At 39.1% G+C, this 26492-nt stretch overlaps 1 protein-coding gene and 1 long non-coding RNA gene across 14 annotated transcripts in view; one reads left to right on the top strand and one right to left on the bottom strand.

Annotated features, from left to right (window-relative positions):
* The window catches only part of CC2D2B (coiled-coil and C2 domain containing 2B), a 93544-nt gene extending 72549 nt beyond the window's left edge, over positions 1-20995 (bottom strand). For 5 of the 13 annotated variants that reach the window (XM_042960226.1, XM_042960231.1, XM_042960230.1 and 2 more), the window contains exons 1-8: positions 20575-20995; positions 16388-16451; positions 12332-12410; positions 11891-11956; positions 6936-7019; positions 3439-3637; positions 2996-3132; positions 2767-2895 (exon numbers count right to left, since the gene is read on the bottom strand). In XM_042960226.1, the coding sequence (XP_042816160.1) occupies positions 2767-2895; positions 2996-3132; positions 3439-3637; positions 6936-7019; positions 11891-11956; positions 12332-12410; positions 16388-16451; positions 20575-20974 (1158 nt within the window). In that variant the 5' untranslated portion in view covers positions 20975-20995. Of the gene's footprint in view, positions 1-2766; positions 2896-2995; positions 3133-3438; positions 3638-6935; positions 7020-11890; positions 11957-11990; positions 12261-12331; positions 12411-16386; positions 16452-20143; positions 20512-20533 lie in introns of those variants that run through there. The other 8 variants (XM_042960235.1, XM_042960236.1, XM_042960227.1 and 5 more) reach the window with 8 other exon arrangements.
* On the top strand, positions 20771-25990 carry LOC122231788. The gene is made up of 3 exons (XR_006209024.1): positions 20771-20998; positions 21866-21996; positions 25305-25990. It is a non-coding gene; the product is annotated as an uncharacterized LOC122231788 (long non-coding RNA).
* The last annotated feature ends 502 nt before the right edge of the window (positions 25991-26492 follow it).

Below are 26492 nucleotides of genomic sequence, written 5' to 3'. Positions count from 1 at the left end.
ACATCTACTGAGGTTGCATTACAAATAATATAAGCATTCATTGAGTGTCTATTATATGCTAGGCATTTGGATATGTGTTAGCAATTGATTTAAAAAAAAAAAGGAAAGAAAATACCACTCTCTTCAGTCAAGCAGGAAAGAGATTAGGTAAACAGAGGATACAGATACAGATTGAACCTTAACAAAACTGCAACCCAGTCTGAAATCAATAAAGTCTCGAACTGGGTTAAGATTTATTATCCCCACTCAATATGCGTAACAAAGGAAAGGACAGAACCTTTCTGAAAAAAAGATATCATCTAGAGCTTTTATAACTTTTCATACATGTTTTGATACAATAAAAAGCCTTTTAAAAAAATAGAGTAAAAGTTTAAAGAAGAGTTAAAGGGAAAATACATGAAAAAATGGGAGTATTCTAGAAGAAAACTGGAATATATACATAAGAATCAAATGTCAAAAGAACATTTTAAAGCTAAAATTATACTGAAAATATCTGAAATTAAGAATTCATTAGACAGGTAATTCTGGGAATACCATGGCAATATAGTTTTACATATTCCCAAATCTCTACCTTTAAAACAGGCAGAGACGGATGCCTGGGTGGCTCAGTCAGTTAAGCATCTAACTTCAGCCCAGGTCATGATCTCACAGTTCGTGGGTTCAAGCCATGCGTCAGGTTCTGTGCTGACAGCTCAGAGCCTGGAGCCTGCTTCAGATTCTGTGTCTGCCTTTCTCTCTGCCCCTCCCCTGCTTGTGCTCTGTCTCTCTCTCTCTCTCTCATGTTTAATGTTTAAATAAACATTAAAAATTTTTTAAAAAATAATAAAAATAAATAAAACAGGCAGAGAAACTAGATAGCAAAGCTCAAAATCCATGGACAAGATCCATAACAAAACTAGATCTCAAGAATCCTCCGTGAAACCCAAAATATAAGTGGATGGAGACAAACCACTGACAGTAAAAAGACCTGCATGGTATTGGTGATTGTGTGGAAGAGAGGCGCAATGAAGCCATTGAAGGCCCTGACGGCAGGAGAACCCCAAAGGGCCAACAGATATTCACCAGAAAGTACAGCATCCCAACTCGGAAACAGCAGGTAAAATTGGAAGAGGTTTTATCTACTCCAACTGTGGGTGAGTGCAAGGGGTTTTGCTAAGGACTACAGGGGCTTAGAGGCACCTACTTCCTAAAAAGTTTTAGGACAAGTCTTCATACTAAAGAGAAACTGCTAGGAGTCGAATACAAATTGAAAAGGCCAGGGATCACAGAGATTACAGAAAGAGAAGGTACAGAAAAATATCTAGGAAGAGAAACACAGCCAAGAAATTTCAGAAATCCAGCCACTATATTTTTTTAACCCTACACAAGAACAATAGAGTTCTGTGACATTATTAGAAAAAGCTTTCTAGGAAAGCCAAGCCTTTTCTCTAAAAGTTCAGGAAAACTAATTTAATATAAAATGAGTAGTAGAAAAAAGGCTCAAGATTAAATCTATAGAAATAAGAATAATGAATAAACAGTAAAATACTATCCCCACTGACAAAGTACAACAGAAAGACATCCAGAAACAGATAAAAATAGAAATGTACTTCCAAATGAACGAAAAGTATTGAGAAAAATTGTATGACATTAAAGAACATAAATCAGAATTAGAAAAATAGAGAAATCAGGTGACAGACGGAAAGTGACAGAAAGAATTAAAAATAAAAAATAATTTAGGGGCGCCTGGATGGCTCAGTCATTTAGGGGTCCAACTTCAGCTCACGTCATGATCTCCCCATCTGTGAGTTCAAACCCTGCACAGATACTGCATGGGATTCTCCCTCTCCCTCTCTCTCTCTGCCCCTCTCCCCTCAAATAAATAAATAAACATTAAAAAAAAAAAAAGAGCAAAGCAACAGAGGGAGTAAAGAATAACATCCTGTAAGTATTTTTAGTATTATTTCCACTTTGTATCTACTTATAGCCAAATCTCTTATATATGGAATAGTTAAGGCAAGTGAATGGGCAACTGAGTCTTGTAAACAGTTCTGATTTAAATTTTTCGGGCCAATTTTTTTATGTTTATTTATTTTTGAGAGAGAGAATGTGTGCGCATGCCTGTGGGGAAGGATGAGTGAGAGAGGGAGATAGAGTATCCCAAGCAGGCTTTGCGCTGACAGCACAGAGCCTGATGTGGGGCTTGAACTCACTAACTGTGAGACCATGACCTGAACCGAAGTGGGAAGCTTAACCAACTGAGCTACCCAGGCGCCCCAAACCAATTTTTAAATGTAACTATTTCTAAGTATTTCTTCTCTTAGGTTAATGGACTGCTAATTTTCACATTGTCTTGGAATACATATAAAATTTGTTTCTTTGACTGTAATATATATTCATTTTTAAAATTTAGAACAGAGAAATAAAGCAAAAATAATCCTATGCCCTACAAGAGATAATTAATTATTAACTTTGATATATTTTTCCACTTTTAATAGTCATTCATTGATTCATTTATTCTTTATTCTTATAAAATTAGGATCACATATAACTTCGCATTCTGCTTTTTTCTCACTTGGCATTTTATTTTGAGCATTTCCCCCACATCACTGAATATTCCTCAAAAACATAATTTTCATGACTATTTTACATTTCATCATAGTTTTGCCATTTATTACTAGATTTACTAATATCAATAAGGGGTGAATTAACACCACAAAGACATAAGTTACCATTGATATTACAAGAATTCTTTTCACCATCATTACAAATAAACTTGCCGGTTACCTTTCTGTATATGGTCTTTAGTGCTGGATTTAAAGATCCCTTGCTTGTGTTTAGCCTGAAATTCCACAATTGTCTGATGGGTGAAGGTAATGACATAATTTCTCCACTTTCTTCAAACCAACTCTTCCCCTATCAAAAATATTCAAGAAACAGAGTAATAAGATATTTCGCTAAAAACAACGTCACGTACTCTGAATGAGTGATGTAACTTGGTAGCTGGTGTACTTGCCTCTTCTACGGTAAGTAGGCGATTTTCCATTTTGTTGCAGGTCTTTTTATAGATTTCTGGTTTTCTCTGAATATAGAATCCTTCATCTTCTAAAATGCGTGGCATCATATCTTTTGGCAGTTTACGCTCGTTGGCCACTTCATAACAAAACCTTGATATTACTCTAAAGTCCAAAATCCTAAACTGGTATTGACTAAACAAGAAGCAAAAGGTAATTATCATATCCCCTACCACTAAAGTCTAGCAGGAAGTCTAAATGTATACATACAATGAATGAGCTCTTTTAACCAGTTTCCTTAAAGTCAGAGAAGACATGAGGAACAAACACAGAAAACTTGCTCTAGTTTTAGCTCGGTAGTTTGTATCTATCCAGCATACAAAAAGCTATTATTCTACCATATGATTCATTCATGACTTAAATATTTCATTGTAAGGAATTTTACCTGGAGAATTACTTGGCACAAAAATGTTTGCCTGTTGTTTTCTGATTTGTTCTTGATCAACTTCATATTCAGCAGCTTTTACTTCAAGTAAATCTGGAAAAATGACTTCCTGCATAAAATCTTCACCTTGGTCTTCAGCAAAATTTTGTAAATTATCATCAAGTGAAAAGTGTTTGGGATAGCTGTCATTTACTGATCTCTGTTGAACACCAAGAAGAAAAATAAGTAAATGTGTTGTCCCCAAGATTAATACATAGATAAATGAGATGTATTGGGACCTTGCTGTGAATTGTCTTTCTGATCCATGCCACCTAGTTCAAGTTCGAGCTGAAACTGTTACAATAAAATTTCATTGAACATAGAGGAACTCATTTAAGGCTTAACAATATGCAGTATGATTTTTCCCTATCCCTTCTTTGCAGTTCACAATGAAAGATTACTGGAATAGAACTATAATTCAAGCCCTTCCTCTCTCATGGAGAATGTCCTGAGATACTGGATTATGATATTTCAACCACTGAGAACTCAGTTGTAGGGCAAAGTCCAGAGACATCAGGCCATGCAGTCTTAAACTGCATTTTTTTTTCACCATTCAGGAAGGTGACCAGATCACCTTCCTGGTCTTTACTGTGCAGCTCACAGCAGAGCAGGGTCTGTGCTGTTAGGTGTTATGTGACAGGGAGTATGAGGTCAGAAGCATCCACCTAACTTTCCATGCATAAGTGTAGATGGATACACTTGAGTATGGTGTGGTAGAAAAGAGATATCACTGACTTCCCCCCCCCCCCCCCCCCATGTCACAGGAACATGTCTTGCTGATTGTGGTGTGATAGGCAGAACTGTCTGAAAATAACCTTGGACCTCACTTTGGGCTGTCTAGACAATATATTTGGGACCAGGACTCCCCTTTCTCCCAGCAGGAAGAAACTCAACCCCCGACAAAACAGTGGCTTTCTTCTCTCTGTGATGAGGAAGTCATCAGGGAAATGGCTTCTCCAGACAGCTCCTCTCAACAATCCAGACCTAGGAGCACCTGGGTGGCTCAGCTGGTTAAGCATCTGACTTTGGCTCAGGTCATGATCTCACGGTTCATGAGTTTGAGTGCCGGGTCAGGCTCTGTGTTGAAATCTCAGTGCCTGGAGCCTGCTTTGGATTCTGTGTCTCCCTCTCTCTCTCTGCCCCTCCCCCACTCATGCTCTGCCTCTTACTCTCAAAAAAAGATAAATAAATAAACACTGAAAAAAATTTAAATAATCCTAAACCCGGACTCACTGAAGTCCAAGTAGCTGGTCTGCCTCACTGACCTAATTGCTCTCCTGCCTGTCCTCCAAGAAGGAAAGCAGCCATAACCAGAGCACCTGACCCTGGTATACTCTGCTGGCTGGCCTTTCTCTTGTTTTCCCAGAAAAGCTCATTCTTTAACCCATATTGTGAGACTCCAGGACATCAAATGACTTGGCAGAGCATGCACATGTTTGAAACTTATTCAGCATCCGTTGGACCATTCACTGAGCGCCTAATACGTTTCAGGAAGAAAATAAACAAATAGATAAGGGATATATATTGGGTGGTGACAAGTATGTTGAGAAACAGAAAAGCAAGATAAGGGGTTAGAGAATACCAGGCCAGGTGGGTGGGGCTACTACTGTAGACAGAGTTGTCAGACACAGTATCTTAGATTATGTATCACTTGAACAGAGACCCAAAGGTAGTGAGAGAGAGAGAGAGCGTGAGGATAAGGGAAAATCTTCCTACACAAATAAAAGGTAGAAGTCCTTGAGGCAGGAGCATACTGTGAGGAATAAGAAGGAGGCCAATCTGGCTGGAGTTGGGTGGGAGAAGGGCAAAGTAGTGAGCAATGAGGTCAGAGAGGTACCAAGGGGGCCAGGTCACATAGGCCTTGGAGGACTTGAGGTTTTGTTTTGAGTGACACAGGAAACCATTAGAAGGTGTAAGCGAAAGCATGGTCTTAGATCTTAACAGGATCACTCTGACCACTGTATGATACAGAAAATAGCCTGTTGAGGTAATAGTGAAAACAGAGGGTGACACTGATAATGATCCAGATGAGAGGTTATGGTGGCTTAGACTAGGGTTGTACCAGTGGGGGTGGTGAAAAGTGGGTCAGATTCTAGGATACTTTGAAGGTAGAACCAATGAGATTTGTGATGAATTGGATGTGAGGTATATTGTCATTTGTTTATCTATCTTCTTCCTGTAACACATTAGGCACTCAATGAATGTTCCAATGAGTGTTGAATAAATGGGTTTCAAACATGTACATGCTCCGCCAAGTCATCTGACCTCCCAGAGTCTCATAGTATGGGTTAAAGAATGAATTTTTCTGGGAAAACAAAAGAATACCCGTATCCATAAAAGAGGATCCAAGGATGACACCAAGGTTCAGCTGAGCAACTGGAAAATGGAATGGCCATTTACAAATATGATTCTATTCATATAAAAGTCCGTGTCCGTGCAAGTATGGGCATAAGCATAGAGAAAGATGTGGAAAATGACAGTGGTTTATCTCAGAGCAGTGGGATTTCCTGTGATTTTCAGTTTCTTCCACATGTTTTCTGAATTTTTAAAAATAATGTACATACTTTCTTTAAACTTTTAAAAGATAAAGCTCTTTTTATTATAGAAAAAACAACAATAACAAAGAAGGACCGAAAGGACTGGGGCAGGATGCAGAGAAACGGGGGTGGAAGGGAAAGGGAAGTAAATCAGAATGCAAATGGGTGTCCAAGAGGGACTCCTGAAGCCTGAGGGATTAGGAAACAGCTGAGGGGTGCCAAGAGACACTAGGTCCAGTAGTGCTGGGGGAGAGGACCAAGGAAACTGCAGAGACTGAAGGCAGAGAGGAGTTGGAGAAAGGGTAGAACAAGCAAGCAGGGACAGCGGTGGGGGGATGGACACTCAGGAGACGGGGAAAGACTCGTGAGACTAACTGGTACCGGAGGAGAGGACCACTAGGGAGTAACAGGAGGCTGAGGAGTTTGGAGAGAAGCGGAAGAACTGCTACAAATTAGAAGAGTCCTGGATCAGACCGGGAGGGAGGGAGAATCAGTTATCCACGGAGAGTAATGGAGATCATGGAGAACAGCGTGGGACACTTGGAGAGAAGGACAGGAACAACAAAAGAAAAAGAAAACACAGGTTTTGGAGGGAAAGCCGGTGCTTCCAGCTCTATTGATGTTTAACCCTCTGTGCCTGAGCTTCCTTGCCTATAAAGTAGAGATTATAGTAACACCTGCCTCACACGATTAGGATGAGGATTGGATGATATGGTCCATATTAAAAATTCAGTATAGCATTGGGCATCCAGTAAGCACTCGATCAATGTTTAGAATTATTATTTTGAACATATTCTTAATTAAAAGAGAAGAAGGTGACTCAGTAATAAAAATTTCATCTCCCATCCAAGTCTTTCATTCTATGCTTTTAATAAAGAGTTCATTGTCCTGAGGCACAAGAGGAAGGGGAACAAATCCAACCTGCTCTGAACACCGGCCTGAATTGGAGCCTTTGTCACCACGCGGCATGAAAAACCAAAGGCCTTCATCGAATGAGACTTCAGTCTGTGGATTAAACAATGGTAAACCGGTATTCAGGGTGGAAATACTTTTTTCTGCTTCCAAGTGGAAGAAAAACCTTTGTGTAGTGTGGTAAACACTAATTATTATCTTAGTCGTGAGCAAGGAGCACCAAGAGTCTGTTTGGTTCATTATGTTTTTTGGTTTTTGTTTTGAAGGTTCTGGTAACTGCAATAAGAAACGGAATGATGTAGAGCCCAATTCTTCTGCTTCCCAAACTATCTCTTCACTACTAAGAGTAGGAATACTACTAGGAGTACTAGGAGTACTAGTATTACTAGTACTAGTACTACGAGTACTAGTACGAGTACTACAAGTACTAATACTAAGATAGTACTAATACTAAGAGGATTACCTTACAGTTTGACCAAAATGAACGCACAGGGCAAACTCTTTTTTCTCCCAGTTTTTGGGTGCTCTGATGTGCTAACACACGAGAACCACCGCAGGGCATCTACAGTCTTTGCGGCTATAGGTAGTTCAAAGTATTCAAAGGGGCATATTCTTAGTTATAAGTTTGCTGATAAATAAGCTCTCATTTTTCAATACTGTCAAGTCTGAATCTTTTAAATGTAAATCACTGTTTCTTTCTCACACACATATTAAAATGAACTGTTTGTAGGGAGATTTGGGAGAGGAATTAATTCCATAATAAAAAATAAAACTCAGGGGCGCCTGGGTGGCTCAGTCAGTTAAAGGATCTGACTTCACTTCGGCTCAGGTCATGATCTCACAGTAGTCATGAGGTGGAGCCCTGCATTGGGCTCCCTGCTGTCAGCACAGAGTCTGCTACAGATCCTCTGTCCCTCTCTCTTTTCCCCTCCCCCGCTGGTGCCCGTGATCGATCTCTCTCTCTCTCTCTCTGTCAAAACTAAATAAACATTAAAAAAAAAAAAGTAAAACTCATAGTTACTAGAAGCCAAATAATTTTAAAATATGTAAAATACAAAGTTTACTTTATACCTTGTTCGTATCTACAATGCAACTGTCACATTAACTTTAAAAGTTATTCACCCTGGGGCTCCTGGGTGGCTCAGTCAGTTCAGCATCAGACTCTTGATTTCAGCTCAGGTCATGATCTCACAGTTCATGAGACCGAGCCCCACATTCAGGTTCTGTGCTGACAGCACAAAGCCTGCTTGGGATTCTCTCTATCTCTCTCTCCCCCATCAGAATAAATAAATAAACTTTAAAATAAAAAATAAAAAATTCACCCTGCAACAATGCTGCATATCTAAATTGTCAGTATACACTTTACTTCCCTTCATCTCTGCTCATTGCAAAACCACTTGCTAAAATACTCAACTTCCTGAGCAGGTATTTCTATCTAGTGGTTGGTATGGAGAGTCTGAGAAGCCAATTTCTCCTCCTTTGAATGCATAATTCTGTAAGTTAACTAAAAATCGTTAAATCATACACTTAAAATGAGTGAATTTTTGCAACATAAAGTTATCTCTACAAAGCTGTTTTAAAAAGTGTAAAGAGGAAGGGGTTAAGATGGGGGACCCTGGACTTTCCTTGTGCCTCAAACACAGCTGTATTGTGGTCAGATCACTTGGAACACCTAGGAAATCGACCTGCCGACCGGCAGAAGGATCTCCACAGTTGGAGGGACACAGCGTGGTAGGTGCGAGGTGCATGGAAGTGAATTGGGGGAGAGAAAAACAGTGGCGCCACGGAGGGGAGGGAACCCTTTCCATGGAGAGACCAAAGGGAGAGAAAGAGAGAGAGATTGAGAAAGTGTGGCATCAATTTCTCACAAAAGGAAAACCTCTCTGGACCACAGACTGGGGAGCAAAAAGTGCTGAGTTCCATAGGGTTGTTTGTCTGTCAGTGTGTTTGTTTGTTTTCCACAGGGTTTTTTTTTTTTTCCACAAACTTCAATTGGAGCTCAAACTCTGAGGTTTTGGAAGTGCGCAACTTTCTCTGGAGCAGAGCTGTGACACGTGCTCCTGGGGAGGAGGGAGCTATCCCCTGAGTGCATAGTGTGGTACAGAGATCTCTGGGGCGCATTGTGAGAGAACATTCCCTTTCCTGGAGTACTTTTGGAAGAGGGTTTATTGCCTCCCCAAGGACAAAAGACCCTAAGGGTGCCAGCCAAAGACCTTTCATCAACAGGGCACTGAGGTGCATCCAGGGGGACATAACCTCTGCTACTTTTAGCAGTGCTACTCCATAGATTCTGTGCACTGTGCAGGCGGGGGGCTGTTTTTCAGGGACAGAGGGTGTCAGACACCGTGTGAAGAAGCTCTACTCTGGAGGAGGGGAATGGATCCACATGGTGTCAGGTCCTTTAAGACTTTGGGTTTTGAGCATTTGACAAAATACAGCATCCTTTCTTGATAAAAGCCCTCAAGAAAGTCGGGATAGAAGGTATCCTAAGATACCTAGGAATAAACCTAGCCAAAGAGGTAAAAGATCTGTATGCCGAAAACTATACAAACTTATGAAAGAAATTGAAGAAGTAATAGAGAATCACTCCATGGATTGGAAAAACAAATATTGTTAAAATGTCTATACTACCCAAAGCAATCTACGTGTTCAATGCAATTCCTATCAAAATAACATCAGCATTTTTTTTAACATTTATTTATTTTTGAGAGAGAGAGAGAGAGTGAGAGCAAGCAGGGGAGGGGCAAAGAGAGGGAGAGAGAAGATCTGAAGCAGGTGCTGCGCTATCAACTAAGAGCCCAACATGGGGCTCAAATAATGAACCATGAGATCATGACTTGAGCCAAAGTTGGACACTTAACTGACTGAGCCACTCAGGTGCCCCAACACCAGCATTCTTCACAGAGCTAGAAAAAGCAATTCTGAAATTTGTACAGAACCTGAAAAGACTCCAAATAGCCAAAATAATGTTGAAAAAGAAAAGCAAAGCTGGAGGTATCACAATTCTAGACTTCAAGCTGTATTACAAAGCTGTAATCATCAAGACAGGATGGTACTGGCACAAAAACACATACATCAATGGAACAGAATAGGGAACCAAGAAATGGACCCACAAACATATGGCCAACTAATCTTTGACACAGCAGGAAAGAATATCCAATGGAAAAAAAAAAAAAGACAGTCTCTTCAGCAAATGGTGCTGGGAAAAGTGGACAGTGACATGCAGAAGAATGAACCCAGAACACTTTCTTACACCACAGACAAAAATAAACTCAAAATGGATGAAAGACCTAGCTGTGGGACAGGAAGCCATCAAAATCCTAGAGGAGAAAACAGGCAACAACCTCTTTGATCTCAGCCCCAGCAAATTCTTATTAGACATATATCCGGAGGCAAGGGAAGCAAAGCAAAAATGAACTATTGAGACCTCATCAAGATAAAAAGTTTGCACAGCAAAGGAAACAATCAGCGAAACTAAAAGGCAACTGATGGAATGGGAGAAAGTATTTGCAAATGACATATTGGTTAAAGGGTTAGTATGAAAAACTATAAAGAATTTATCAAACTCAACACCCAAAGAACAAATAATCCAGTGAAGAAATGGGCAAAAGACATGAATACACACTTTTCCAAAGAAGACATCCAGATGGCTAACAGACACATGAAAAAATGCTCACCATCATTCATTATCAGGGAAATACAACTCAAAATCACAATGAGGTACCATCTCACAGGTGTCAGAATGGCTAAAATTAACAACTCAAGCAGCAACAGATGTCCGCGAGGATGCGGAGAAAGGGGAACACTCTTACACTGTTGGTGGAAATGCAAACTGGTGCAGCCAGTCTGCAAAACAGTATGAAGGTTCCTCAAAAAATTAAACATAGAACTACCTTACAACCCAGCAATTGCACTATTAGCACATGCACCCCAACGTTTACAGCAGTGCTATCAACAATAGCCAAATTATGGAAAGAGCACAAATGTCCATCAAATGATGAATGGATAAAAAAGATGTGGTATGGGGCGCCTGGGTGGCTCAGTCGGTTAAGCGTCTGACTTTGGCTCAGGTCATGATCTCACAGTTCGTGGGTTCGAGCCCCGCGTTGGGCTCTGTGCTGACAGCTCAGAGTCTGGAGCCTGCTTCAGATTCTGTGTCTCCCTCTCTCTCTGCCCCTCCCCAGCTCACACTCTGTCTCTCTCTCTCTCTCTCAAAAATAAATAAACATTAAGAAAAATTTTTTTAAAGAAGATGTGGTATATATATACAATTGAGTATTACTTGTCGATCAAAAAGAATGAAATCTTGCTATTTGCAACAATGTGGATAGAAGTAGAATGTATTATGCTAAGTGAAATAAGTCAGTCAGAGAAAGACAAGTATCATGATTTTACTCATATGTGGAATTTAAGAAACAAAACAGATGAACATAGGGGAAGGGAAGGAAAAATAAGATTAAAAACAGAGGGAGGCAAACCATAAGAGACTCTTAAATACAAAGAACAAACTGAAGGTTGCTGGAAGGGAGGTGGTGGGGATGGGATAAATGGATGATGGGCATTAAGGAGGTCACTTGTTGGGATGAGCACTGGGTGTTACATGGAAGCGATGAATCACTGGGTTCTACTCCTGAAATCAATGCTACACTGCATGTTAACTAATTGGAATTTAAATTAAAAAAAAAAGTAAAAACAGGGCACCTGGGTGGCTCAGTTGGTTGCGTGTCTGTCTCTTGATTTCAGCTCAGGTCATGATCCCAGGATTGTGGGATTGAACCCAGCATCTGGCTCCACTCTGAGCATGGAGCCTGCTCAAGATTCTCTCTCTCTCTCTCTCTCTCTCTCTCTCTCTCTCTCTCTCTCTCCCTCCCTCCCTCCCTCCCTCCCGCCCTCTGCCCCTCTTCCCTGCTTGTACTCTCTCTTTCTCTCTCAAATTAAAAAAAAGTGTAAGAAAATTTATTTACCTTAGGCCATTGATATATCTTATCATCAATGAGTAGGTGAGTTAAAGATTTTTCGCCTTGGTTAATCTGAAACACAACATAAATAAGTGGTATGGAAAAGTTAATCTTCACAAGTACGGCCACAATTGTGCTCATAAGTCTTTTGTCCAAAGGGATAAAAAACAAATTTTCTCAATGTTTTTCTTATTTTTTTCATTTTTTTTTCTTTTAACAAGCATATACATGTTTTCTCTTGAGATGTCATCTAGCATGACCAACTCAACTTTTCTTGGCTTTAGGTTTGAAGAAAAAAAGCATGGAAAAGAACTTGAAGATGTTGGGATTTAAGGAGCTATATATTAAGGCTGAATTTTCACTCTTTTTTGACAAAGAAAAGTTTATTATGATGCATATTGCAGTAAACAGTAAATCTGAAAATAGGAAAGAAAAAAGAAGCATTACCTGAACATTTTTTAGTTTTTCTCTTACTTTGCCTCTTGACATTTCTATTACGTTTTGATTTTCTTCTGCATCTAAATCTACCAAGAAGTCAACATAATAACATAGAGTTCATAACACTTTCTAATAACATAATTAAATAGCAATAGTGGCAAAAGTACTTACTAAATAGCTAAATTGCATGTATTTCTAAAGATTATGACAATTATGAAGACTCGGTCATTGCCCCATGTGAGCTCAGAACCTAAGACCATGGCTGTTGTCCCTTCCCTCTTTTTCAATCTGGACTAAAAACAGGATGGAATTTTGTTCTTTTTGTGACTTTTCCCCTAGCTCCTGTATCCTCAGCTATCGGCTAGAGTTTTTCTTTGTAGTCAGGCAAAAAAAGAAAAAAAAAAGCAAGCTCAGATAAGCATGAGAATAGTCATATTCTATACAAACTATCCCGCAGAATATACAAATAACAAAGCAAGGTTATTTCAATCTGATTAAACTGGAGAAAAAGGAATCTGAAAGGAAGAGAGATAAGTTTCTAGGTACCCATTTTAACTACTAATGTCAGTTCTGTAAAGTCAATATAATACTACCAACCCCCCACTTCTGCCAGCTCTTAGGGATATGAAACATAGGGTATAAAGAAGATTCCGGTGTTGTGTGCACTCCAACCCATGTGTAATTTTCTGCTTATCCACCCGACAATCCACCAGATGGCCTGAGAAGGACAGGGGTTGTGCTGTCCTATGTACCTTAGAAAATGGAGGGCCTATTGGTTATTCGACCTAGCATTTGTCTTTTTCTTCTCCTTTGAGTACTCAAAGGTTGCATAGAGGCTGGTGGAAATAAAGCCTAAGTATAAAGCTAAATCACTGTATGTCATGAGAATCTTACTGCAGTATTCCTTGGTAAATTTAAAAATTGCTGGTTGGTTTTATACTCTACTCCCAGAACTTAGAACGGCAGATGCCACCAAGTAGGTGCTCAATAAATGTTTGATGGATGGATGACCAGGGTTCAACCATATTTATCTGTGTTTCTTCCTGAGCTCTACACCTTCCTGAAGCAGGTTCTGTATCTATGTATCTTTACAGTCTAACACAGTCTCAAGCACTAGTGGCTTCTCCACATTTGTGAAAAGGGTTAGAAAACAAAACTTGGCTTTATTACACATATTTACTATGTATTTTCTTATGCCCATCTCGCATTATCCAGGTAGTTTCGTTTCTGTTTGAACCCATCTCTTAAGAAACTTGGGTTCCCAGCTGAAACCCGAGAATTAGATGTAGATGTACATCTTTAAAAAACAGAAACCAACAGTATCAGAGTGGTGGTATACTTATTGAGAAGCATTTTGGAGATGCTTGTCTATATTTTCTTCTGCACTGTTATCTTCTGACATCTGCAAAGAAGTTGAGGTGGGGGGTTACCTTGCATCTTTTTGTTTTATCTTTTCATGTGGTCATCAGCCCTTTGAAAGTCATCACCTTTAGTATGCCAAGTCTTATTCTTTGCCTGTTTTCTTAAATTTCACCTTTTTATCAACTGATATGAGCTCTTTAAATATGGTGGATTTTATTTAAAAAAAATTTTTTTTTTAACATTTATTTATTTTTGAGACAGAGAGAGACAGAGCATGAACAGGGGAGGAGCACAGAGAGAGGGAGACACAGAATCTGAAACAGGCTCCAGGCTCTGAGCTGTCAGCACAGAGCCCGATGCGGGGCTCGAACTCACGGACCGTGAGATCATGACCTGAGCTGAAGTCGGACGCTTAACCGACGAGCCACCCAGGCGCCCCAAATATGGTGGATTTTAAATTAAGAAACTGCTCTCTGTAATATCCAAAAGGACGTTTGAATGACAAAATCCAATGGGTAAGTTCTTAGTGTTCACGTATTGCCAACTTCACATATCTTTTAGGAGGGTCAAATAAGATCAGACATATGAAAATACTTTGAAACCCAACACTATCAGTGTTAGCTATTCTTTGATTACTCTATAGCATCTGATGATGTTGGGCACCTTTATTTTCTGAAAACTTTGTATGTCACTGTTCTCCACTCTTCTACCTCTCTGGCGCCTTATCCTGTGTATTCTTTTTTTTTTTTTTTTTAATTTTTTTTTTCAACGTTTTTTTATTTATTTTTGGGACAGAGAGAGACAGAGCATGAACGGGGGAGGGGCAGAGAGAGAGGGAGACACAGAATCGGAAACAGGCTCCAGGCTCCGAGCCATCAGCCCAGAGCCTGACGCGGGGCTCGAACTCACGGACCGCGAGATCGTGACCTGGCTGAAGTCGGACGCTTAACCGACTGCGCCACCCAGGCGCCCCTCCCGTGTATTCTTCAATGGTCACACTTCTCTTCATAGCTTAAATGTGGGCATATTCCAAGGCCTCGGAAAGTGTGTGCACGCATTCCCAGGGCTTCCCAAATCTCTGTCCAATCTTGACTGCTATCCTGAATACCATATTTCTAGCTGCCTACTGGTTTTTCTGATTGAATATCTTACCATTATCAAAAACTCAGTATGTTCAAATGAGCTTTTATTTCTTTTACAGTTTTTTAGGCCTTAATATTCTGCAGTTACACCATACTAGCGATGTTAAGTCTTTTTTTAGGACAAGATAGATTATGAGTTTGTTTTTCATTTCAAGTTTAAGAAATACAATGGCAAAAGACTCCTTAAATTACAACTAAAACAAAAGACGTTATCACAGTAAGAGCCTCGTCTACAGAGTTTCTGAAAGAACTTCAAAATCTACCAGTGCTTCCTGGACCACACTTAAGAACTATTGAGGGGTGCTTGCGTGGCTCAGTCGGTTAAGCGTCTGACTTCGGCTAAGCGTCCGACTTTGGCTCAGGTCATGATCTCACAGTTTGTGAATTCGAGCCCCGCTTCAGGCTCTGGCTGAAGGCTCAGAGCCTGGAGCCTGTTTGGGATTCTGGGTCTCTCTCTCTCTCTGCCCCTCCCCTGCTTGCACTCTGTCTCTCTCTCTCTCTCTCTCTCTCTCTGTCTCAAAAATAAACATTAAAAAAATTTTTTTTAAAGAACTACTGAATGAGGCCAACATAAACTAAGATGTTCTGTTTTTATTAAACCTGTAGTATCTTCCTCAACACAATTAAAAATACCTAATTCTACTCTTGACCAAGGAACAGCAATCCTTCAAGGTGGGATGGAATATCAACTTTGGCAAGTGACTGACAGAGGTCTCCCTTTAATTCCTAATAAACTCATCCAGCATTTCAGGGTTCTGCACATTTCTCTGTAACTTCCCACTAGAAGGCAGGGATAAAACAGGAATCTTAGCTGAAGTTACTCCAAAAGACATGTAGATATTGGTCTTATATATGTTTAATCCACCAACTAAAAAAAGAAAACTTTTTTTTTTGAGCAAAGCAGCAATGGACTGCTGGCTGAGAAAACAGGTAATTGAATTAACATTTATACAAGAGAATAAATAAATAAACAAATAAATAAATACTTCACCTCTAATACTATTTATTGTACAATTAACCGACCAAAGAGTACAATTCATTCTTAAGTTTATTATTTTTTTAACATATGAACTATGGTGTCTCTCAATTGGATAAGGGACCCCAAATGTGGGGTGACCATCCGGAAAAAGCCAGTGATGCAGAAGGTGAAAGAATTCACCTGGGGCAGAACAAAGGAGCTAGAAATTTACTGACTCCCCACAAGGAGGCGGCGCACAAGACAGTAGAGGAGAGGCTGTTTGCCATGAGGCAGTGGGAGGGGGCTGTTTTTAAAGAGGGAAGGTGAAGAGGTGTGGCAATGAATGGAATTCCCCCTTTTTTGGTAACTGTGCCTGGTTGTAAGTAGCCCTTCAGTTAAGGCCTCTGGATATTTTGAGGCCGGTGGCCTGATGGGCCTGTCTGTGTTTCATTGCTCAAGCCTATTTGCCGGAAAGTGGTCTCCACATGAACTATATGACTTGAATATAGAACCAAATATATCACATTGTTCAGGATTATCCTACATTTATAATTGGGCTATTAGTATAATCAAGATCCTTATAAACTCCATCAATCCCTTACCTTTTTTTCCATATCTTCTCTCCTCTTTGAGATCTTTTTCATGATGGTTCTTTCATTTCTACTTTCTAAATAAATAAGAAAATAGTCTTAAGGATGATATATTACTGAAAGTATGATGTGATATTTAAAAGTATGCTACTTAAATTTAACTAGAAACTAAACAAAGAAATATGCCATCACTTTTAATATGCAGTAAAAATGCTGGTTAATGTAATAAGACATGTAAAAGAAGAGGTATAACTATTAGAAAAGAGAAGACAAAGTTATCATTGTTTGTAGAGGATAGGTTTTTATATGTAGAAAACCCAGGACACTCAATCAAAAAGTTTAGACACAATTAGAAAGTTAAGTGGCAGAATATAAGATCATGTATATAAAAGTTAATAGCTTCCCTGTATATTAATATGACAGAAAAAAACTTTCATAATAGCAATAGAAAAACATTTTCATAATACCTAGGAATAACTTCAATTAAAATATGTGGGAACCCTCCCAAACTATAAAACTTTAGTGAGAAAAAATATCTGATTAAACATGGAGATATTCACCAGAGGCAGGGAGATTGGTTAAGAGGCCATTATGATAGTGGAGGTGAGAGATACTGGAGATCTGGATCAAAAATAGACGTGGGTGGGGCTCCTGGGTGGCTCAGTCAGTTAAGAGTCTGACTCTTGATTTTGGCTCAGGTCTGGATCTCACCATCTTGGGATAGAGCCCCACGTTGGGCCCCTTGCTGAGCATGGAGCCTGCTTGGGATTCTCTCTCTCTCTCTCTCTCTCTCTCTCTTAGTCTCTCTCTCTCTAAAAAAAAATGGAAGTGGGAATGGAGGGTGGAGAAAGATTCATTTAAAAGGTATAAGTCACAAGATCTCATGAGCAATTAAACATAGGACAAAGTGAGGGAAGAATCAAGGACTCTAGGTGTTTGGTTTTAGTCATCGAGAAGAAGTATCATTTCAAGTATTGTCAATGCAGGAATGAAGGTGGAGTAGGGAATCAATATGTTCAATTTTTGGGTGTTACTAATGGATGTTTATAGGACATTCAGGTGAGACATCCAGAAGATGATTAAAAATACTGTATAAAAATAAAAAAATTAAAATACTGGGGCGCCTGGGTGGCTCAGTCAGTTAAGCGTCCGACTTCGGCTCAGGTCACGATCTCGCGGTCCCGTGAGTTCGAGCCCCGCGTCGGGCTCTGTGCTGACTGCTCACAGCCTGGAGCCTGTTTCAGATTCTGTGTCTCCCTCTCTCTCTGACCCTCCCCTGTTCATGCTCTGTCTCTCTCTGTCTCAAAAATAAATAAACATTAAAAAAAAATTTAAAAAAATAAAAAAAAAATAAAAATACTGTATAGAAGAGAACAGAACAAAAGAGAAGTCTAAATTAGCAAAACTCTTTGTTTAATCAGTAAATAGACATTTAGGAAATAGATTTAAGACTCTTTAAAGCATCTTTAAAATTCTTCCTAACAACGTACCTAAATTAGACACAACAGGAATATGATGTCAGGAAAACAATTTTTAACTTACTTTGCATTCTGCAAGAACATCTAAAATGAACTTAAAATCAATATCTGGCTTACCAATGCCTACACCTGTAAATTTTATCTGCTAAGCTTGGGGAAACATTAGCGACAACACATCCTACAGATAGTTAAATTACAATAAATCAAATAAAAAACTTATCATATGAGAAATTTTTAACCAGATATTGTTTTGCAGACTTGGTGATGTTTCTAACCTGGTTCATTTATTATTCCATAAGATAAATAAATGATTATAGGCAAAATATTAGATAAAATTGAAGATCTGGAAAAAACTGCATTTGCTTTTTGAAAATTTGCCTTAGGGAAAATTGTGACTCATACCTTCTTACGGCAATTCACTCCTCTTTATTAAAAAATTGGCTCCAATAAGAGACTTAAAAACTGAGAACAATCTGAGGGTTGATGGGGGGTGGGAGGGAGGGGAGGGTGGGTGATGGGCATTGAGGAGGGCACCTGTTGGGATGAGCATTGGGTGTTGTATGGAAACCAATTTGACAATAAATTTCATATTAAAAAAAAATTGGCTCCAACAGTTAAACCCAATCTTCTCTTCAAGATTATTGCTAATTTACAATTCTTGCAGTTAAAGCTCTTTCTAAAGGGTAAGGAAATTGAGGATTAGCTTTTTTTTTTTTTTTTTGGATAAGATGACCTGGAGGTTCATAGTCAAAACCTGAGAATTAAAATCAAATAGTTCATTCATTCTTTTCTAATCCAGAGCAAACGGAAGGCAATTTATGTGTAGAAATGCCACTTGCTTAGCATTTAGAAATCTCTGTGTTCTGCCAATTTATCCAGTTATACCTTTATCACCAAGGTGATTGCTGAAGTGAAATTTTATGTTGTGTGTAAATTTAACACTCAATCACCTTGATTACTTCTGTCGCATGCCATTTGATTTCAGGAGTGTTAGCAGAATAAAATTACAAAAAAACTCTAGCATATGGAATGGTCACAAAATGCATATTCTGTTATCTAGTATTATTTCTTTGGTTAATTATGAACTAACTAGAAGTTTGTTTTTCCTTTAGTTTTCCCCCAGCTCTTGGAAATCTTTCCAAATGTATTAATCCATCTTCCTTCCTTAGCGGAACTGAATTCAGTCTCAAATCCAATTTTATCTCTATCTTAGTTCATCGATTGTCACAGAGTCTGATCAGCCCTTTTTGAACTCCCATATAGCAGTGTTTCTCAAATAATGCTTTCCCAGACTTCTTTGATTTGCATTATGATGGTATGCAAAAAACATAAAACCTCACTCAAAGTTATGATACAATTAAGGTAATGGATAGCATTTTGCCAACATCAAAATTTATTAAATATATGGCAAATATTATTACTAAGATGTGGAAAAGGTGGAATTTAACAAAAAATTCTATAATTGGTGAAATACAACAGCATTATTTCACAAGATGTTACAAAAAGCATCCTGGCTTCCAGGTGTTTCATTACCTGACAAATTTGAAAACAAATACCTTTTAGTTAACTATAATCTTATTTTCTAAAAGAAAAAACTAGGAACAAGTGGCCTAACAAAGATTTTCTGTGAATTCATATAGAAGTCCTGGAAAGGCATCAAAATGGAATCATCCACTGCACAGGACTAAGCCCCCAAATCATCATAAGCTGCTCCTGTAAGTCAAGAAAGATTTGGGTTCACTTCCCTTGAGACTTCAGGCACATAAAAACTGAATAATGCCAAAACAGGTTACAAAAACTATGGCATATTTTGAAAGTTTATAACACACACACACACACACACACACACACAATATAATGTAATTTTGCTACTCCCAAGTTAATTACAGGATTTATAAAAAATGTACTAATTCATAGAGCAATAGTAGGTCCAGAAACTGGACACAGGTAAGTCCTGTGATGTTGTCTTTTATTTAAAACTGACAACATATCGCAGTGCCTGTGCTTTGAGTTTCAGTCCGAGAGAAAGTCAAAACGAGGGGCCCTTTCTGAAAGTGAGGCTAAAAGACCACTTGGTCTGCCTCCCCGGCTAAGCCCTGCTTCCCACTCTCCAACATACACCTTCCACTATAGCCTGACCACTCTTCTTGCCACTCCCTGCCACATCCATCCTTTGATTTTTGCAGTTTTCCTCTAATCTAGAGCATTTCACGTCTCAAAGCCTAATTCAAACCCCGCATCTTCCAGGAAATTGTTACTCTGACCCTTCTGTGACCTTGAAGAGCACTTACGATTGCACTTTTTCTTCTTACATCCTACTTTGCAAGTTCAGCTTTCTGCCTACTATAACGTGAGGATGAGAGCTGGGGTACGAACTCATCCGTCCGCCGCCAATCCTAACAAGATGTTCAGCACACAGTAGACAATAAATAACATGGTCTTGGATTTGCTGCAAATGAAGCTCGACTCCCGAATGCTGGAAAATGGGAGTGTTTCTCAACCCTCCCAACTCCCAAAGGGCATGATTGACAGGTCGGCCAGGTTCTGGGGACTACAAGTTTCTAGCGGCCTGTGCGGGTCTCTGGTTACTGGGGGCCGCCGCTGGTTTTGCCCACAGAGCAGGACTCCAAAAGACAAGATAGTGGGGTCCACGGGGCTTTAACAGGCAGTATGACATTCACCTGGATGGAGAGTGCACTCTTGTTATGTTACGAGGACGCACCATTTATTGCGGACTCTGGGAATGTCACCAACCGCCCAGCACGGATGCCGACCACCGCGCCCGCCGCCTGCCCAGCGCTCGCTCCTCGGGCACTGACGTCAAGGCGGTCCAGGAGCATGCGCGATGCGGCTCGTGAGGGGTAGAGCGTGCGCCTTCGGGAGCCTTCGGGAGTTTTCGGTGCGCTACGTCTGTTCACGCGCAGCCTGGGCTTGTGACTCGAATTGAGGCGTCGGAGTCTGTCACTCCTGCCCTGGCTTATAGTTCCTGCAGGAACGCCGGCTTTGATCACCTGCGGGCTGAGTGCGCGCCCCGGTGGCCGCAGCTGCCTGAGGGTCTGTTCTGGAAGAAGCCTGAGAGCTGGTTGTCCTGGCGCGTGGGAGCCCCGAACTTCTCTCGTCATGGTGAAGAACCGTATCCCCAACGGGTGAGTACCTGCCGCGAGCTTCCCGGCGCGCACGGGTCCGCAGCGACAACCGGAGTCCTGGGGGACGTGCGCGCGAGACCGCTTGTCCAAAGTCAACGTGCGTCGAGTGGCCTCCCGCCGGTGTGCGCGGCGGATGGCGCGGATGGGGGCGCTGATAGCGTGTATTTACTGAGATGTATTATAACTACACCTAAGTGTTATGAAGTATATTGGCCTGAATATACAACAGGCTAAAAGGAGCAGTGTAGGATTTGAGATCTAATACTGGACAGTTTGTAGTTTAGGGGGATTAAAAAAATATATCTATATCTATATCTATATCTGTATCTGTATCTGTATCTATATATACACACACACGTATATGTATGTATATATATATACACACACATATATACATATATATATCAGACTTAAATATTTTCAGGTTTAAAGGGAAATAGTATTGGTCTAGCAGATATCTCAGTTTAGTAGTCCCAATCTCACTTCCAAAGTACTTAAGTTATTTTTATTTTATTTTAATTTTGTTAAGTTGCTGTCATTATCAGGAACTTCACATGAAAATCAAGATTTCTTGAAAAATCAGATGTAGGAAACCAGATCTGTACATGGCAATAGTCCGTGATTTGCAGGGTCTTCCCTGTGAGGAGTAAGCCTCTCCGGTTCTTCAGTCCAAGTGTCCCATCCCCCTGTAGCCTCTGCAGCACCGAGACTTAGTTTCGTTGATTTTTTTTTTTTTTAAATCATATCTTTATTTGGGACATGTCTTACTTAGGTATGTCAGCCTGCCTGGCATTTGAATTTGTAACTCCAGCTGTAAAGGGTAAATGGGAGGAAAGAACTGAAGTTTATTATATTACTTGTTTCCAGAATAAAACGTCATATTGAGTGCAGCGAGGCGGTGCTGTGAAGGACTGTTTTGTCAAAAAGGGTGGTTACCTGCCCTATTATGAACCTCATAAGATGACTCCACTTAAATATGCTTAGAGGCCCTTCACTTGGTGAGTTGTAGTTTTAGCATCTGAACAGCCTGGGTGATCATAGTTTTCAGTGTCCTACCTCCCACCTGGGATTATGGTGAAATGTGACAGTGAAAGTGCTTTGTAAACTAAAGCCTCTAAACAAACTAGTAGCAGTAACTCTAAGACAGCAGTTTTCTTGTCTGGAGGTATAGACTTACTTTTACCTTCCAGTGACCCCTCTTCCCAAAGTTTTTTGTTTTGTTTTATTTTGTTTTTTAAGAGAGAGAAGAAATATATAGGGCTACAGATGAGAGATACTCTAATTGGGATAGATTTAGAAAACAATTTAAAAATGTACAATTGCCCTTTTAAATTATAGAATATTTTAACATGAGTTTTTCAGAAATGTGCTGTTTATTTGATCCAATTAGAATACAATTTAATTAAACTCTCTGCCTTATTTTTTTCTTTGAGAAACTGTCCTCTGTTATAACAGCAACTCCTGGTGATTATACTTTGCATCCAGTCTTTTTTCCAAGTAAAATTCTGTGCATCGCTGTAAGAGCCCTGATGGGTTTTATACATGTTGTGACAAAGTAATCACACTGAGGATTTTTCCATCTCAAGCCACTACATTCATATTCAAAATAACTGTGATTCTCAATCCTATACTATGTCTTCCTCCACTCATTTGCCCATTTTTCAGAGCTGTCACAAAACCAGAGGGTCCGCCATGAGAAGGACAGCTATAGCTGTGTATGCGGGGGGGGGGGGGGGGGGGGGGGGGGGGAAGTCCCTGAAAAAAAAATGAAATTGACAACAGAGTAGTATTTGAATAGGTGGAAAGATTTTTCTAGTAGACATTGTCTATAACATCCTTCTGTCCCTGCCTCTATAATCTTAAATTAGTATTTTCATCCATTCACATAGCTTGAATGATTGACAGCTTAACAACTTCTTGATCTGTTAGTAGTGCTAAGAACACTACAGTTTTTCTCCATATAGTCTCTACCTTTTTTTAAATTGTTTAATTTTGCAATGGTAATTGCCTTTTATCTTACAATGTGTCCAAGAATTCTGTAAGCAAGTTGTTTTTGTTTTTTTTTTTTTGTATAGTGTACGCTAAAGATTTCTGCCTTCTTTAGGAGCTCAATAAAATTTTATCTGTCTGAAAACCAGAAACCCAAAAGTATTGCATTCCAGAAGCAAAAATTGGGAATGTATATAGACTCACTTTTTTTAAAAAAGTAGCTGACTAGATAATTCAAATGAAGCACCAGTTTATTCCGATTCCATCATTTATGTTATTGTGGAAACATTAGTTGTGGAAATAAATGAATTGAAAAAAGTGCATGTTATAGTACTGTTTGCAATATTAGCAGATGATCTAAAATTCCTTTCATATGGTTTCCTTGTATAGTTAATGCTAAAAGAACAGCTTCCAACTGGATGTCAAAACCAAAGATGAACATGTTTATATAGAATTATCATGGTCATAATTGAATATCATTCATAATGGTGGAGTTATGCTATCGAGGAAAGAATAAATGTCATAACTATTCATGGGTATCTTATTCCACAATGAAGAATTCCATCAAAGAAATGATCTTCTAGAAATGTCACAAGCAAAAATCTAAGAGTTAATGAGTTACTTAAAAATGAGGCCTTTTATTTAGAGATGAGGCCTTTTATTTACTTTTGATAGAAATTATTTTCTAATTTTTAAAGAGAAAGAAGCCTAATCCAACATCATTGGTTTGTTGGATTTTGGTGCCATTTGGATTGTATTTAAAAACTTGAGAAACTGTATTTTTCAATTCTAGATAAATTATCAAAATCAAATTTCTGTTTTTGCAAAGCAAAGGTCTACTGGAACATAGTAATCATTCCTTTTTGAAGGATAGTTTTGCTAGATATAGACTTCTTGGTTGGCTAGAATTTTTCTTTCAGCATTTGAATGTCATCTTACTACCTCTGACAGTCATTATTCCTAATGATAAGTCAGCTGTTAATCACATCTAATCAGTACATTAGGTAGTGATTTTATGAAGCCAAACTTATTCAATATTAATTTAATGTTTATGGAGTATCTGTGGTATGGCAGGCACTGTACTATGAAGAAAGACAGACATGGTCACTCTCACAGAGTTAATGGTCAAGAGAGAAACCACGATTTGTCAGAAAAAAAATTCACATAATCATGTGTGTAGTTACAAACTCTGTTAAGTGCCAGGAAGGAAGGTAAAAGGTATGTCTAAAGAGAATAGGTGGATGGATGACAGACACTTTCCTGAGAACTGATATAGGAGCTGCCAGCTGAGCATGACTGAAGGGGTAACATGGGAGAAGGGGCAGAAGGAATAGCATGGAACATTGGGAGGACTGAGGAAGGGAAACCAGGTGAAGCCAGACTGGGGAAGGAAAAATGGAACAGCAATGAAGCTGGAGAAGTAAGCAGGGCATTAAAATGCTCATTTTAAGAAATACTCATGTGTTAAAATTAGAATTCATAAAAAATAACAGGAAATAATTAGATGACAATTATTTTTAATACCAGTTTCTTTACTTTGTTTTTCATAAAAAGTTCCAAAGATGTTTAAAGTTGATGAACTGTACTTCTTTTTAAAAAATTTTTTTAATGTTTATTTATTTTTGACAGAGAGAGAGAGAGAGAGAGCGAGCGAGCATGAGCGGGGGAGGGGCAGAGAGAGAGGGAGACACAGAATCTGAAGCAGGCTTCAGGCTCTGAGCTGTCAGCCCAGAGCCCGATGTGGGGCTTGAATCTACAGACCGCGAGATCATGACCTGAGCCAAAGTCAGACACTCAACCGACTGAGCCACCCAGGCGCCCCAATGAACTGTACTTCTTAATTCAAGATTAATCAGAAATTAAAACAAGTCATCTCCAAAATAATGTTGAAGAAATGACTTTGTTTCCTGCTTACTAAAACACTGTAGGTTTTCATGTTTTACTTCGATTATTCCTACATTTAATACATATTACCACTTAGTATAAATCAGTGATGATGATGTAAAATTCATAAACTATTTTCCTTCTTTTACCTATTACCCAAGAAAAACAAAGACAAAATATTGTTTTGGGTATTGAAAGTTTACATCAGGAATGAATACTACCTTATTCACTGTAGAAGTGCTGTACATATGTAAAACCTTCCATTATTTTTGTGTTTTCTTTTTGAGGGATGAAGCAGTAAATTAAAATTTCATACATGATAGCACTCAGAAAGCAACTAACCAACAAATTAGGCCCTATTTATTAAAGAATAATTTCTTTATCATCTTGAGTTATTAAACTATTTTTATTATAATTGTTATTTTCATTGCAGGTGGAGCACTGTGATGCCAATTGGACATCCTCTACCTGGGACACAATTTATTGTGTTTAAAGTACCTTTAAAGGGAATATGTAAATTATTTTCTTATTTATCATGTAAGGAGAAGAATTGGGAATGATGTAATCCATGTTTACTTAATGTTATGCTTTTCTTCATAAAAATATGTGAATTGTAGGTTTCCAGCAAATGTTTGACATAATGGAAGTAACAGTAGACGTTTTCACACATGTAATTATTAATTGCTCATTCTAGTGGAAGGGAATATTTTGAATTAATTTTTAAATAACAGCTTTATTGGTGTGTAATTCACCTATTCATATTCACCTGGTTAATGTAAACTGTGGTTTTTAGTATCTTCGTGATGTTGTGCAGCTGCTACCACAATTTTGGAACATTTTCATCACCCCTCCCTCCCCCCAAACCCAAGCACAGTAGCAGTCACTCCTCTTTCCCCCTAGCTTCCACCCCCACCTCCCAGGCAACCACTAATCCCCTTTCTGTCTCCATAGATGTGACTGCTCGGGACATTTCATGTAGATGGAATGGTGTATCTGCCCTTGGTGATTGGCTTCTTTAGCATAATGTTTTTAAGATTGACCTATGTTGTAGTGTATGGCACACTTCATTTATTTTTCTTGCCAAGTTAATTTTTCAATGGTTCAATTTATTTTATTGAAAAAAAAATTTGACAAGATTAAATTTTTTGAGCAAAAATATCTTTAATCCTAATGTTATTTTTGGTTTTTAGGTTTTGACCTATTTAAAAAACAAATCCAGGGGCGCCTGGGTGGCTCAGTCGTTTGAGCGTCCGACTTCAGCTTAGGTCATGATCTCACGGTTTGTGAGTTCGGGCCCTGCATCGGGCTCTGTGCTGACAGCTGGGATCCTAGAGCCTGCTTCGGATTCTGTGTCTCCCTCTCTCTCTGCCCCTCCCCCACTCACATTCTGTCTCTCTCTGCCTCTCAAAAATAAAGAAAACTAATAAAAAAAATTGTTTTTAATCAAATCCAAAATAATCCAGAAATAAAGATGGATAACTTTTTAGTACTTCCCCCCGAAATCAGCACTCCTTTACTAATTTGTCATATCCTTTGTGTAGTATTTCCTAAAAAAAAAAAAAAAAAATTCAAAATACTTGAAACCCATGCCATGTTTTTATATGACCTCAGATGCATGGCA

This window comes from Panthera tigris, chromosome D2 (genome assembly GCF_018350195.1).
Source record: "Panthera tigris isolate Pti1 chromosome D2, P.tigris_Pti1_mat1.1, whole genome shotgun sequence".
In the NCBI taxonomy this organism is placed as follows: Eukaryota; Metazoa; Chordata; class Mammalia; order Carnivora; family Felidae; genus Panthera; species Panthera tigris.
Note: the sequence above shows the minus strand (reverse complement) of the source record. Positions and strands in the feature narration are given on the sequence as shown.